General features: G+C 35.3%; 1 protein-coding gene and 1 long non-coding RNA gene across 2 annotated transcripts in view; one reads left to right on the top strand and one right to left on the bottom strand.

The window, feature by feature from the left end:
- Positions 1–16,926, top strand: part of LOC147847018 (uncharacterized) — a 919,394-nt gene that overhangs the window by 56,789 nt on the left and 845,679 nt on the right. The gene's annotated exons all lie outside the window — the stretch shown is intronic.
- pus10 (pseudouridine synthase 10) lies at positions 1,263–16,868 on the bottom strand. Its single transcript, NM_001111189.1, is given in 18 exon segments — positions 1,263–1,439; positions 1,775–1,874; positions 4,021–4,163; positions 4,251–4,368; positions 5,126–5,181; positions 5,304–5,380; positions 6,832–6,888; positions 6,999–7,124; positions 9,234–9,319; positions 9,408–9,472; positions 9,592–9,637; positions 11,287–11,348; positions 11,425–11,536; positions 11,839–11,873; positions 11,962–12,048; positions 13,383–13,607; positions 14,669–14,795; positions 16,674–16,868. Coding segments are annotated over 17 exon segments (1,560 nt in total). The 5' UTR covers position 14,795; positions 16,674–16,868; the 3' UTR covers positions 1,263–1,400.

The following is a 16,926-nucleotide window of genomic DNA, read 5'->3' as shown; positions in this document are numbered from 1 at the left end:
TAGTTTTGATCAGGACTGAGGTTGATTAACAGATTTATGCAAAATAAATAAAAAAAAAATATTTATCTGATGCATTTTTACGGCAGTTTAGTGGATGTTTTCATCCCAAACATAACGAAAAAGGGGATGTACATTTGCCCAGCGTGTATTGAAATCCTTAAAAATTTCAGACAACACAGACAAAGTTGTGGCCAAACTAAGACTCAAAATCCCCCCAGAGTGGATGAAGAAATCCCCAACAGTACATAAGGGTTAATAACATTTATTATGTTTCCCTGGACCACAAATCCAGTTTTGAATAATCAAAACACAGAAAATCTGCTTTAAATATGTCAGAAAGAAGTTCTTAGCAATGCATATATTAGTAACAGAAAATTATGTTTTGATATTTTTAAAGTAGGTAATTTGCTAAATTTCTTCATGATCTTAATATTGTAGTGATTTTTGGCATAAATAAAAAATATAATGTTGACTTTTTAATACATTTACAATGTATTTTTTGGCTATTCCTACAAATATTACTGGGCAACTTTATACTTGTGCTCCAGAATTTCAAGAAAAGCCTAAATATTAAATTACACATTTGTATTTTTAATACAAATAAAGGTCTAAAATTATGCTTATTTAAAATATATAAATATCAGTAATTCATATCATTTCTAAAAAAAAATATGGCGTTTGAGTAACGAAGTTTGCGGCTTGCCATATTTTGAGACAGATAATGCTTGAAAATTATTTATTGGAAAACTATAAGTCTGATAATCCTGAAAAGATATAGCAACACAATCTAATGCAGAACACAGCTTCTGGCCAATTTTGGGGCTTGTATAAGTATTTTATATGCCAGTATTATTCAAATGTAATATTTAACTTTTTTTTTATTCAAACATTATAAATCTTATCGGCATGAAGAGATTTACCAACAATTTTGAATGCCGAAGACACATCTAGACCAAAATTTGGGCCTTGTAGCACAAACAGCCTAGGAGGAGATAGGTTTGGTTTCGAGGACAGAGTAGTTTAACTCAGTCTACCTCAAGCCAACATAATAATAATACTATGTATATAAAAATATTTATTTATTATTTGGCTCAAGTAACACTCTGATTTACTTTGTAACACATGATTTAACCTAAAAACCAGTGTAAAAATATAAAAACCCGTTTATCAAAATTGATAAATATTCTTTTAAATTATTAATAAACGCCAAAACAAACCAGCCAGACTGTTGAAAGAGGAGCAGAACAATAATTAACAAAAAACTAAATTAGGCTGTTTTTATTGAGGAAAATGTGCATTCAGAAACCTAATTCAACCAAATAATGATCAAACTAATGCGTAAATGTATGACAGAAATATACATACAGTCCCTGTCAAACAAGAACATCAAATGCCAAACGTCAATCTGGAATAGCCGGAGGCCAGTCGATGTCTACAGACTGAAACACACAGAAAACAGCAACAGTAAAAAAGGATTAAAAAGGCAGTAAAAAAATGGCTTCATCATAACAAGATGATTTAAAAAATAAACACAGAAAAAAATACATCGTTTATAAATGGGAAGTAAGATACAATTTAAAACAAACAAAAACATTAACACTAATATTCAATGACTGGGACTAAAACAACTATAAAATTCCCTGACTTTCAGTGTCTGAAGACTTTTTATTAACTGAAGGATGAAACGAATAGAAAGAGGCATATTAGACATTTAATAGAGAGAGATTTATACAGAGATTTCCATCATGCAAATGAAATATTAATAAAGACTGACCTCGACGTCGAGCTCCAGGATATCAGCGTCCGTGTTCATCAGGTCACAGAGGTTTGGTTTGGTCCGTCCGAAATCTCCATGAACAAACTCCTTAATGTACCTAATTGACACTCGTGAAGGAAAACTTTCACTTGTGTGAATGATCCCTTGAAAATCATTCTCATTAGCTTACAATCACTACCACCAGTGAAATAAACAAAGTACTTGTTGGGATTATTAATGTTGATGAAAGAAATCTTTTCCGGTGGCTCAGTGGTTAGAACTATCGTCTCACAGCAAGAATGTCGCTGGTTCGAGTCCTGGCTATGCCAGTTGGCATTTCTGTGTGGACTTGTGCATGTTCTCTCCGTGTTGGTGTGGGTTTCCTCCGGGTGCTCCGGTTTCCCCCACAGTCCGAACACATGCACTATAGGTGAACCGAATAAACTAAGTTGGCTGTATTGTATGAGTGTGTGTGTGAATGAATGAGTTTCCCAGTACAGGGTTGCAGCTGGAAGAGCTTTCGATGTGTAAAACATATGCTGCAATAGTCGGTGGTTCATTCCGCTGCGGCGACCTCCGAAATGGAGACTAAGCCGAAGGTAAATTAATGAATGCTGAATTTTTAGCTTAATAACTGCAGTCATCAGTGTCAAGTGGTCCTTTACAAATCACTCTAATATCATCGGTTGCTTGGCGAGGCAGTGGCGCAGTAGGTAGTGCTGTCGCCTCACAGCAATAAGGTCGCTGGTTCAAACCTCGGCTCAGTTGCCGTTTCTGTGTGGAGTTTGCATGTTCTCCCTGCCTTCGCGTGGGTTTGCTCCGGTTTCCCCCACAGTCCAAAGACATGCAGTACAGGTGAATTGGGTAGGCTAAATTGTCCGTAGGGTATGAGTGTGTGTGAATGTGTGTGTGGATGTTTCCCAGAGATGGGTTGCGGCTGGAAGGGCATCTGCTGCGTAAAAACTTGCTGGATAAGTTGGCAGTTCATTCCGCTGTGGCGACCCCGGATTAATAAAGGGACTAAGCCGACAAGAAAATGAATGAATGAATCATCATTTATTGACCAAAACTGTTGGTAGGGAGCTCCACAGGGTGAGAATACAAGGCCGGGCTGCTATAACCAAACCTTCGCCCACTCGTGCCAGTGCCAAATGTCAGTTTCAATGTTGCCAGCGAAAATGTTGTGCTGTGTACGATGTGAAACTTGTATTATTGTCTGATATGTCCATCTTCACGGTCTTCACCACATCTGGGAGAGTTACGGTGTGGAGAAGCCCCAAACAAGCATATCATCTAGACCAGTGGGCACCAAACTTGTTCCTGGAGGGCCGGTGTTCTGCAGATTTTAGCTCCAACCCTAATCAAACACACCTGAACAAGCTAATCAAGCTCTCACTAGGTAAACTTGAAACATCCAGGCAGGTGTGTTGGAGGCAAGTTGGAGCTAAACCCTGCAGGGACACCGGCCCTCCAGGACCGAGATTGGTGACCCCGGACCTAGACCGTTGCATGCCCAGATTAAAGTATGGGAGCGGATCAGTGATAGTTTGGGCTGCATCATCATGTCATTCCCAAGACCCAATACGTGTGCTGGATGGGTGCGTCACTGCCACGGACTACCAAACCATTCTGAAGAAGCATGTGCACCCAATGTCTCAAATATTGGTTCCTGAAGGCAGTACTGTGTATCAGGATGATTATGCACCAATGCACACAGCAAGACTGCTGATAGATGGTTTGATAAACAGAAAAGTGAAGTTGAACATCTCCCATGGCCTGCACAGTCACCAGACCTGAACATTATTGAGCCTCCATCAGCATCACATAGTGACCTGGCCACTAATCTACAAGAAGATTGTCTCAAGATCCCTCTGGCCACTGTGCAGGACTTGTATCTGTCACTCCCAATACCGACTGATGCTTTATTGGCCGCACAAGGAGGCCATACACCAGGGGTGTCCACACTCTGTCCTGGAGGGCCGGTGTCCGACACAGTTTAGTTCCAACCCCAATCAGACACACCTGAACCAGCTAATCAAGCTCTTACTAGGCTTTCAGGAAACTTCCTTGCAGGTGTGTTTAGGCAAGTTTGAGCTTAAATCTGCAGGACACCGGCCCTCCAGAGTTTGGACAGCCCTGCCCTACACCATACTAATGCATTATTGTGGTCTAAAACCAGACACTTCCGTTTCATTATCCAAAAAAAATTAAATTGTAATTGTATTTCACACCATTAGTTTTGCACAGCTGTAAAGTAAGGATACGTCCCGGCCTGTGTGCGCAGCTTGAGTGTGAAGTGATGTTTGTCCAGGTAAACGCTGCTCATGGAGTGAATGAGTCTCTGTCTGACCGCCAGCGGCCGCCGATGAAGCACTCGCAGGGGGGTTTTCTGAGCCACTTTCAGATCCTGAACACACACACACACACCATCATCAGCTCGTTTCTGCTCTCATCTCTTGCGCACACACACACAGATCAGAAAGCTCCTACAAACCTTGATGTTTTCCAGGAAGTGCAGGTCAGAGCTGTCGATGGTTTTCTCAGTCCAGATGAGGGCGCTGTAGGTCTTTGTCTTTTCCTCTTCACCCTCTTTCATGCGGCTGGTCGCTTCCCTGTAGGACAAAACCAGGCTTAAAGGTACAGTGAAATACTTTCAATTGTGCATTTTTTTATTCTGTGTTTGACGTAATCACAAAATAAAAACAAATAGAGGGAGGGAATAGAATAGCTCCTCCCCTTTTTTAAATAAAACAGCCAATAGTGTTTTGTTTTATCAGAGCTCTGCCAGGGAGAGTAGTTGAGTTCAAGCGCATCAAACGAAAAGTGAATGAGAAGGGGGCGGGGCATATCAGACACCAGAGAGCATTTGATTGGTCAGAAGATTTGATGAGAAACTGAAGTATGAGGTACCGTAAATAAAACCGTTGATCTATTTAGGGGGAAGTGACCAACAAATGTTTATTTAATGTTTATTTAGGCTTTTCTTAACTCATCATGGACCACAAAAGTCCTAAATTGCACTTGTATATTTGTATATTGTATGAGTCAAAATTATCGATTTTTCATTTATGCCAAAAATCATTAGAATATTACATTTTTTGTGAATTTTAGACTGTAAATATATAAAAATACTAATTTACATTAGTAAAATGCATTGCTAAAAACGTTATTTGTTTATTTAAATGTGATTTTTTAAAGCTTTATCTTCACCAAACGATTTCCTGTTCTAACAAACCATACTTTAATGGAAGGCTAAATTACTTGGGTTAAATGTGGTGTATAAATCTCAATTTCAGAAAAATCTGCACTTATTACTGGTTTTGTGGTCCAGGGAAACAATATATGTGTGTTTGTATATTTAACACACACCTGGAAACAATCTGTAGGTCTCGAACTCGGATTTTGTCAGAAGACTGGTTGATGGTCTGTGAGAGCAGAGAGAATAGAAGACAAAATTCACTTTAGATACTTTGTGGTTAGAATATAATGAACACTGTACATAGTTAATTACAGGTGTGATATAAAGACAGAAGACAGATGTTTGTACCTCCTGTATTTGCTTGATCTCAGTTCTGTTGAATTTTGCTCGATGAGGGTTCAGCAGCTCCACAGCAAACGGTCGACCTGAGAAACCAACGAAACATGTCAACTCAGAATTCCTAAAATGTCAAAAAAAATTTAAAAAGTCAGTATTCCAAGATGTAAACTTAAAAATTCTGAATTCCAAGATGTAAACTTAAGAGATTTCTGAATTCCAAGCTGGGAAAAATCATGAGTTGTAAACTCTAAATTCTGAATTGTAAAGTCAGAATTCCTTGAAAAAACACAATGTTCCAAGTCCTAAATCCAAAATTCTTAAAAAAATTCAAAATTCTGAAATAAAAACTTTTAATTCCTAGAAGTCATCAAAATTTTGAGATGTAAACTCAAATTTCAGAGACGTAAACTCAAAATTCCTATAAGGAAACTTTGAGTTCATAGAAAAAGTAAAAATTCTATGATGAAATTCTGAATTGTAAAGTCAGAATTCTTTGAAAAAAAAACAGTATTCCAAGACGTAAATTCAATTTCTTAAAAAAATTCAGATTTACAAGAAGTCATTAAAATTTTGAGATGTAAATTCAAATTTTTGAGATGGAAAATTCCTAGGAAAAAGTCATTATTCCAAGATGTAAACTTAAAATTCAGAGATGGAAACTCAAAATTCCTATAAGGAAACTCAGAGTTCATAGAAAAAGTCAAATTTCTATGATGACAGCTCAAAACTCCAAGATTTCTGAATTCCAAGGTGGAAGAAATCATGAGTTGTAAACTCTATATTATGAGATATGAAGTCAGAATTCCTAAAAATAAGTCAGTATTCCAAGATGCAAACTCAAAATTCCTAGGAAAAGTTAAAGATCTGTGATATAAACCTAAAATTCTGAGATTTCTGAATTTCAAGGCGGGGAAAGATTTTGAGTTGTAAAGTCAGAATTCCTAGAAAAAGTCAGAATTCCAAGATGTAAACTTAAAATTATTAGCAAAAGTCAAAATTCTATGATAACTCAATTTCAGAGATTTCTGAATTCCAAGCTGGGAAAAATCATGAGTTGTAAACTCTAAATTCTGAAGTGTAAAATCAGAATTCCAAGACAAATGTTGTATTCTAAGATGTAAACTTAAGACTCCTAGAAAATGCAAAACTCCATCAGGTGGGTAAAATCATAAGATGTCAAAACAATTCAGGGGGGAAAAAAATTCAGAGATGTAAATTGAGAATTTTGAGGTGGGGAAAAGTCCATTTAGATGTGCCAACTGGAATAATAAATTCAAGAAAAAGGTAATATGTAAAGTCCGAATTCGATCATGAAAAAGTATTTAAACTAAGCATTTTAAGGAAAAACCTTAACACCCCAGGAATTTTAACTTCTTTTCTCTCTGAATTCTAAGAGGTAGAGTCAGGATTCTACAGGAAATAAGCAAATATAGTGTGATGTAAACTCAGAATTCTCCGAAAAAAAAGTCTGAAAGGCGAAATAGTCAAGATGAAGAAACCAAAACTAGTAACAGAGAGTGTGAAAGCCATGTTTTACCATTTCCCAGAGTCCTCACATCCACGTCCTCTCGTCCTGAAGATGAAAAGTTAAAACCTACACAGAAAAACAAATCTTCAATGTGAACGCACGCTATATTGTTTGAAAACGACAAATACACCACCTACAGTTTAGGACCCAATTCAGCTTTAGGTTTTAGCTCTCACCATCAGCTCTGAAGGAGGACAGAAGCGGAGCCGCGATCAGTTCCTCCACTGATCCGTCCATCCGTCTCTCTCCATCAATCACCCACGGCGTCTGCGGAAGCTCCCGGGAAAACTTATTATACCGACCTAAAGAAATGCGGGTTTGTAGATTTACATATTTTCTGAGTTCACGTCTAACAACCTAGAAATTTGTAGTATATAATTTTACACAAGTTCCTGTCTAATTTTTATGCAATCTGAAATATTTTTTATGAAAGTTGCATTATCATTTTACAAAAGTAGCAGCTAAATTTTATGCAGTCTGGGTAATTAATATTATGTAAATTGAAGTATAATTTTATGCAAATTAAATAATATTTTTATGCAATTTGGAAAGTAATTTTATGAAAATTGCATTATAATTTTTCAAATGTTGCAGTATAATCTTATGCAATCTGGGAAATTGTTTTATGCAAATTGAAGTATAATTGATGCACTCTGGGGAGTAATTTTATGCAAGTTGCATTATAATTATGCAATTTGCATAATTAAATATGCAATTTGGAAAGTAATTTTATGAAAATTGCATTATAATTTTCCAAACATTGCAGTATAATATTATGAAATCTGGGTAGTTATTTTATGCAAACTGAAGAATGATTTTATGCAAGTTGCTATATAAAATAACAAAACATTGCACTATAGTTTTATGCAATCTTCTTAGATATTTTATGCAAATTAAAAGTATAATTTTATGCAATCTAGTGAATAAACATGCAAGTTGAAGTGTAGTTTCTAGCAGATTGCGTTTTAATTTTGTTTTTGCGCATGTTATGCATGCAATCCAGGGATAATTGTATGCAAATACCAGTATGATTTTATTCAAATTGAAGTATAATTTTAAACAATTTGAAGAACAAATTATGCAATTTTAGGGAATAATTTATGAAAATTGCAATATACTTATTTGCAAATTGCAGTATAATTGTATGCATGTTGTGGAATAATTTGATCCAACTTGGAGAATAACTTTATGAAAGTTGTAGTATATTATGTGTGTTGCAGTATAATTTTATGCAATTTGCTGTATAACTATATTCGACTTGAAGTTCAATGTTAAGCAAATTTCCACCACATCCTAAAGGTGCTCTATTGGATTGAGATATGGTGACTGTTGAGGCCATTTGAATACAGTGAACTCATTGTCCTGTTCAAGAAACCAGTCTGAGATGATTCGCGCTTTATAACATGAAGCGTTATCCTGCTGGAGGTAGCCATAAGAAGATGTGTCCACAGTGTTTATAAAGGGATGGATATGGTCAGCAACAATACTCAGGTAGGGTGTGTGTGGTGTTGACATGATGCTCAATTGATACTAATGTCCAAAGTGTGCCAAGAAAATATCCCCCACACCATTACACCACCACCACCACCAGCCTGAACCGTTAATACAAGGCAGGATGGATCCATGCTTTCATGTTGTTGACGTCAAATTCTGACGCTAAATCAGACCAGGCAGCGTTTCTCCAATCTTCTATTGTCCAGTTTTGGTGAGCCTGTGTGAACTGTAGCCTCAGTTTCCTGTTCTTAGCTGACAGGAGCGGCACCCGGTGTGGTCTTCTGCTGCTGTAGCCCATCTGCCTCAAGGTTGGACATGTTGTGTGTTCAGAGATGCTCTTCTGCAGACCTCAGTTGTATCGAGTGCTTATTTGAGTTACTGTTGCCTTTCTATCAGCTGGAACCAGTCTGGCGATTCTCCTCTGACCTCTGGCATCAACGAGGCATTTGTGCCCAATGAACTGCCGCTCACTGGATACTTTCTCTTTTTCAGGCCATTCTCTGTAAACCCTAGAGATGGTTGTGCGTGAAAATCCCAGTAGATCAGTAGTTTCTGAAATATTCAGACCAGCACGTCTGACACCAACAACCATGCCACATTTGAAGTCACTTAAATCACCTTTCTTCCCCATTCTGACGCTCGGTTTGAACTGCAGCAGATCATCTTGACCATTTCAACATGCCTAAATGCATTGAGTTGCTGCCATGTGATTGGCTGATTAGAAATTTGCGTTAATGGTCAGTTGGACAGGTGTACCTAATAAAGTGGCTGGTGAGCGTATGTTCTAGTGTAGTTTTGCAGTTGTAGTAATTACATGCAGATTTTACAATAATTATACACGCAGTATAATTTTACACTGAGGTCAGGTGACAGCCCCAAACACACAAACCTGCTGTTGACTAATGATCTGGATATACCTGCTATAAAGACAGACGTGTGCAGACAGGTGGTGTCCAGCGCTGAGCATCTGGAGTTTGGTTTCTTTGGTGGACATGGGTAATACCTGCACACAGATATATATATATATCAGACATTTAATGGAAAAATCAAACAAGTGTTTTACATGAGCAGGAAAACAAACAAAACCTCACCGGCTGAACGTCTCCTCTGAGATTTTCTCCAGCGCTTTGACCACTGCCATCCTGGTGAAGATGGACTGAGCCACAGAGAAGGTGAGGATTACAAATACAGGACTTTTATGTGTGAAACGCTCACTTTTATTAGACGGAATGTGGAGATCACAGATACAACTGAGAAAAAATGAGGAAATCATACCGCTTTATTTTTGGTGGGTTTGAAACAGTCCGGACAAGTGTTTGCTCTGCCCAAAAAAAAGCACAGCTGGGTTAATCAGGAAGTGACATCATGAAGACACTTTTTGTACTATGAAGACGGGTAAGTTATTCTTACATGCATACATCTGAAACATACTTTATTCAAAGCAACTCATACATTTGATTTGAGTAAGATGTACTTTTATGCTAGTTGTAGAAAAATATTATCTGTGATGTGGTATAATTTTAAGCAATTTCTAGAATAATAGTATGCAAATTAAAGTATAATTTTCACAAATTTAAAGAATCATTTTGCACATTGTAGTACAAATTTATACAACTTTGAGAATAACATTGAAGTTAATTTACGAAAACTGCTAAGTAATTTTGTGCAGATTGTATTATGATTTTACTAAATCTGGCCAATAATTTTATGCACAGTTTATTATCATTTTATAATTTTATTACATTTTTTGTGAATATTTGATGCAACTTGTAGTATACTTTGACATGTAGCATAATTATAAGTGACAAAGTATTTCACCAACACTATTATAACTTATATAAATTATTATAACAGAAATATTAATGTTAAATAAATGTTTCAGAATTTTATGCATAAACATACACAAGACGCATAACTTCATTATAATAATTATTCAAATTTAAGTGTAGTTTTATGCATGTTATAGTAAAATGTTATGCAAATTGCAGTATACTTATGTAATTTGGGGGATACTTTTATGTAAAAAAACAGTAAATTTGCATTATAATTTTATTCAATCTAAAGGAATATTTTTATGCAAATTGAAATATAATTTTATGCAATCTGGAGATTTTTGTGCAAATTTCTGTATTTTCCTGTATAATTTAATGCAAATTGCAGTATAATTTTATGTAAGTTGCAGCAACATTTTGTGCAAATTGAAGTGTATTTTTATGCAATCTGGGGAAAATTTTATGTGACAATTTCATTATTTTGCATTATAATTTTATTCAATCTAAAGAAATAATTTTATGCAAATTGCAAAATAACTTTATGTAAGTTCTATTTTATGCAAATTGAAGTATAATTATATGCTGTCTGAAGAAAATTTTATGTGAAAAATTACAGTATAATTTGATGATAATTGCATTATAATTTTATTCAAATCTAAAGGAATAATTGTTTGCAAATTGCAGTATAATTTGATGTAATTTAGGTGATAATTTGTGAAAATTTCCGTATTTTACAGTATAAATTTATGATAACTGCAGTATAATTCTAAGAAATCAGAGGAATAATTTTATGCAAGTTGCAGTATAATTCTATGCAATCTGAGGGAACATTTTGTGCAAATTCAGTATTTTGCGGTATAATTTTATGCAAATTGAGGAATAATATTATGCAAATTGCAGTATAATTCTATGATGATTGTAGTGTAATTTTATGCAATTGGGGGAATAATATTACGCAAGTTGCAGTGTATTTATATGCAATATGGGGCATAATTCTATGCAGTCTGGGGGATAATTTTCTGCAAATTTCATTATTTTGCAGTACATTTTTATGATAATTGCAGTATTATTTTATAAAAATTGCAGTATAACATTATGAAACTTTAAATGTATCAAGCACATAAGCCTGAAGTACCTGCAGTTTTAAGAAAAAGAGCGAAACAAACAATTCTCATAATTTAATTTTCATTACACTTACAAGAAATGACAGTCCTCATCTGTTTCTGCATGTATAAACCCGACGCTCACTTCACAAGGACTCTGCGGATCACAGAATGAAGAGATAATAGAAACGATAGTGAATTATTCATAATATCAGTGAAGAAGAAAGACTCACGTTGGCCAGAACAGAAGCTCCCAGTTCCTGAGCGATCTTTCCCTGTACGGCCCACTTAAACGCGTCCTTCACCTGAATCACATCGTCTTTCCCCAAACACATGCTCTTCTCCCTGAATCACAGCATCATGTGACTTCAGATGGATTATACATTTACATATACATATACATTATATATATATATATATATATATATATATATATATATATATATATACATATACATATATATATATATATATATATATATATATATATATATATATATATATATATATATATATATATATATATATATATATATACACACACATACACATCACTATCAGGATATGAAATGATTTATATTGTGATATGGAATTTTTTTTGCATCATAATCGCTTAGCCCCATGGGAAATGTATGCTGTGTCCATACCTGACTTCCTTTTTCACGTGCAGCCAACATGAATGCTGTAGAAACACACAGAAGCATGTTTGTACTGGATTTCTATGATCAAAATAAGTTATAAAAGCATCATCTGTAACCGATAGCACTGACCTCTCTAACGGAGAGCTGAGCGGGAAGAGAAACGGTCAAAACCAGACTCTCAAACTCGTACTGCTGTTTCTTCACCGCATCAGAAACCTGCATGATTAATGAAATTAGACATGAAATGGCGTGCGGATGGGAACTTAAATAGTTGGAGACTAAATGTATTTGTATTTTTGCACTAACGTAAATTTAAATATTTGTATTTAGTAATTAATTTGCTATTATTTTTATTTTTTATATGTGCTGTAAGAATTTGATTTATTTAAATATTTGTATTTAATTAATTAATCTGCTATTATTTTTATTTTTTATATGTGCTATAAGAATTCGATTTTTTTAAATATTTGTATTTAATTTATTAATTAGATTTTTAAATTATATTTTATGTGCTGTGATAAAAAATATATATATTTTTGGGGAAATGTTTCATATTTTTGAATTTTATCAATTATTATTTAAAAATAAACAATTACAAATTAAATACTATTTATTGTAACAATCCCAATAACTACAATAATTATAATAATTACTCCTCTGCTGCTGGAACAATTTGTATTGTGTACTAAAATGAAAACTAATTTAAATATATGTATTTAATTGACATTTTATCATTAATACCTACATTTTAATAATATTATTTGAAATTTACATTATATTATTATTTTATGTAATTAATTATAAATTTGCTATTATTTTTAATGTGCTGTGGGAACTAATTTTATTTAACAATCCTTTTTTGTATTTTAGCAATTTCTTCATAATAATTATTTTATAATAAACAATGACAACAAATTAAATTAAATACAACTTATTGTAATAATACCAGTTACTACTATAATAATTATAAATTACTCGTGTGCTGCTAGAACAATTTTCTAAATTTTCCTGGACAATTATTATTTGTTATTTTTAATTACTTAATTTGATTTATTTTATAGTAGTCATAAAAATAATAATAACATGTATTAAAATAATAAAATAATAATAAAATATAATAATAACATTATTAACTACTAAGTTAATAATTCATTTAAAATGATTGTAAAAAATTATAATTATTACAATAAAAAATCATTATTATTATTATTCATATTGTGCAGCAGTAAAAAAATGTTTTTATAATTTTTTTGTTAGAATTTTATGTTATATTTATATGCATATTTTACATATTATTTTATAATCTGAACTCAAAAAGTGGGTGACAGTTAAAGGGTTAATTAATTAATTATTGCACTAACAATGTTTAAATCAAAGAATATAATAGCATAGGATTCTTATCATCATTGTACAGGAATTACAAAATTAAGTGCAAGAACTAAGTGTACAAATATGTGCAAACATTTTAAAAATTGCAATGTGTTAAACACAAGACGAGGCATACTACAGTTAATATAACAAAAACACAAAGGGGCTGAATCAGCCTGCACCTGTTTGGCAAATGCTGGACTGCAGAAGTCCTGCAAAACTCCTAAACACACTGGACAAACATCTGCGTCTGCCTCAGTCTCTGGCATAACACAATCCTCCGTGTTTCCGTCCTCTATTCTCATGCGTTTGCTTGGCGGGTCATCTGTTTTTTCCTCACCAGAGGCATCACGGGACTGCGGTCTGTTTTCCTCACCGATGAAGGCCAGAAGCTCCTTCTGTATGTCCTGTAATTGGGAATCTTGATTAAGGGAACACTCCACTTTATTTAGGCTCATTTTACAGCTTTGCTAGAGTTAAACAGTTGAGTTTTATTTCATCCGTTCAGGCGATCTCCGGTTCTGGCGAAAACGCTTTTAGCTTAGCTTAGCATAGATCATTGAATCGGATTAGACCATTAGCATCTCGCTCAAAAAATAGAAAAAAAAATAGTTTTGATAATATGAACTAGGATAAGTTAAAGATTAACACTTATGTAGTTACATCGTGTATTAAGACGACCAAAAATAAAAAGTTGCTAATTTCTAGGCTGACAAAGGAACTATAATCACATTCTGGCGTAATAATCAAGGAACTATGGTGCCGTACCACGACTGCAACAGGCACAATAATATTCTGCTGCATCTGAAAGTAGTTCTGAATCATCTCTAACAAATATCTTTATGGTTTTAAAATTTTCAGGCGCTGTGTAATATCCTTCCATCTGCTACAGTCATGGTACGGCAGCAAAGTTCCTTGATTATTACGCCAGCATAAGAATATAGTTCCTATCTATACCAGCCTAGACAATAGCAACTTTCATTTTCCGTCAGTCTTAGTACACAATGTAACTACAAAATAGACAAGCTTTAAATAGGCGGATTTTCAAAACTAGGTAGTCATTTTTGAGCGAGATGCTAATGGTCTAATCCGATTCAATGATCTATGCGAAGCTAAGCTAAAAGTGCTCCCGGCAGACCTGGAGATTGGCTAAATGAATTCCAAAATGGGAAAACTTACCCGTTTAACTCTTGTAGAAACTATAAAATTAACCTATTCATAAAAAAATGAGTTTCTTTATATCAGTGTTTCTCAACCACATTCCTGGAGGACCACCAGCTCTGCACATTTTCCATGTCTCCTTAACCAAACACGCCTGATTCAGATCATCAGCTCATTAGCAGAGACTGAAAGACATGGGTGTGACAGACAAAGGAGACACCCAAAAGATGTGGTGCTGATGATCCTCCGTGGACGTGGTTGAGAAACACACCGTTTTAAACCACACACAGTCAGCCGATAAACGCACCTCATATGATCGTCTGTACGCGGAGGAGGATCCCACACAGCAGAAGCGCAGCACACATCGCACACAGCAGCCGGCACACAACAGCTTCCTGACCACCGGCCGGTCCTTCTCCTTCAGACCCAGCATACTGATAAAAATAAAGAGAATAACAGCTAAATATAGCACTCAGTGTTGGCTAAATAATTCCTATTACATGTCATAATACTTACTTACTGATATGAAGACACAGATTTATTTGTTATATTAACACTATTGTACATGAATGTAGAAAAAAGTTAGTGAAGTAAAGCTCGCAATTAGTCATACTCCTCATAATTATGACTTACATTTACTCTTATTTATCTAGCAAGTTTGTTTTTGACAGCAAATGACACGTTTCTCCGAAAGTATTATTAGACAAGATACGAGAGGCATCATTGTGGGAAAAAATATTTCTCAGCTTTTTTATATTTGAATATAAAGTGTCTAAAATAATTAAAACCCTTCTCATTAGTCAATAAAAAACCTTTCTTTGGTTATTTCAGCAATCATATGCTTGCTATAATTGCTGAGGAGCTTTTGGCATGTCTCCACAGGTATTTTTGCCCATTCATCTTTAGCAATGAGCTCCAACTCTTTCAGGACGGAGGGTCTCCTTGCCATCACTCTGATCTTAAGCTCTCTCCACATATTCTCAGTTGGGTTTAGGTCTGGACTCTGGCTGGGCCACTGCAAAACGTTAATGTTTTGGGTGCTTTCACACTTGGTTCATTTGCCTGGACCGTACCCAAGTTCGATTGTCCCCCTTTGCCACCTCCTCGGTTGGTTTGTGTTCACGCTGTCTTTTTTCCTTCTGAACCAGGTACGCTTGCATCATCGAGCTGCTGTTTTGTTTACGGCCGTTGCTAGGTGAGGGTCACGAAAGCAGGCGCCGAAATGGAAAGACCTCCGCACATTGTGGTCATTCTGCTTTAACTGAAGCTTTTGGTTTTGGACATACAGAAAGTGACTTGTGTCCATCTGCCGCAACCATATTCTAAACATTCAGAACATCACACGATCTGCAGAAGCTGTTTTTGGAGGAGACAAGCAGACATCACTGTGTATCACTGTGTTTGCCGTTGCTCAACCTCAGTCCTGCTTGTCACCAAGGTACGAAACGTGACATAGACACACACACACATACACATACGAACGTTATGAAAACAATAGTTTGTTGTACTGCTAGTGGATCACTTCTGTTATTTGGTACGATGGTATTCACATCTGTACCCCAGAGCACCTCTTTCAGGGGGACTCAAGTACGGTTCATGGGTGCGCACCCGAGTTCAGAAAACACGTTCACACTAGCTAAACGCAGGGGTCACCAAACTTGTTTGGAGGGCCGGTGTTCTGCAGATTTTAGCTCCAACCCTAATCAAACACACCTGAACAAGCTAATCAAGGTCTTACTAGGTATAATTGAAACATATAGGCAGGTGTGTTGAGGCAAGTTGGAGCTAAACCCTGCTGGGACACCGGCCCTCCAGGACCGAGATTGGTGACCCCTGGGCTAAACGTACCATACTATGACGTCAAACAAACCCGGGTGCGGACCAGAAGTGCTAGTGTGAAAGCTTTTACAAATATTACAGCTTTTATTTATGCTAATTTGACATGTTTTGGATGATTTTCCTGTGGTTTTATAGTAAAACCAGTTTTGGAAAATTTAAATATTCATATTAAACATGAAAATAGTATTTAGTTCATTTTCATAACACAACATTCAAGCTATTTTAAATTATATTTAATAATTTAAAAAACTACACTTAAGCTTAAGATGTGCATATTTCCCAATGGCGTTAAATATCTTAATAACAGTTAAATCACCATTATATAAGGGATATGATAATATGGTTACAACCAAATGTTTATGAAAAGATCTCTGTCTAGAGACACGAAGCATACATCAGTTATATTACACGATAAGTGCATGACAAACACAAATAGCTCTAACTACATTAACCCTTTCCAAACGTCACATTACCTTCACTGAATCCCTTCAAAATCTTCCCTCAGTCACTGAACACCGGCCGCTCCACAAGCCGCCAAAACATTAGTCCACAAGCACAATTTAGAGTTTAGCGAACTTTAGATTTACCCCAGAGCATTTAAACGAATCATATATTATAAATAGCAGTAAATCAATGTGTGTAACGGAGGCACTATAACACATTTATTCACCACAACCGTGATCGGCATGCGGCATGTTTTTCAAACACCCCCAAACGTCATCATCA

This window comes from Danio rerio, chromosome 1 (genome assembly GCF_052040795.2).
Source record: "Danio rerio strain M-AB ecotype USA chromosome 1, GRCz13ab, whole genome shotgun sequence".
In the NCBI taxonomy this organism is placed as follows: Eukaryota; Metazoa; Chordata; class Actinopteri; order Cypriniformes; family Danionidae; genus Danio; species Danio rerio.
Note: the sequence above shows the minus strand (reverse complement) of the source record. Positions and strands in the feature narration are given on the sequence as shown.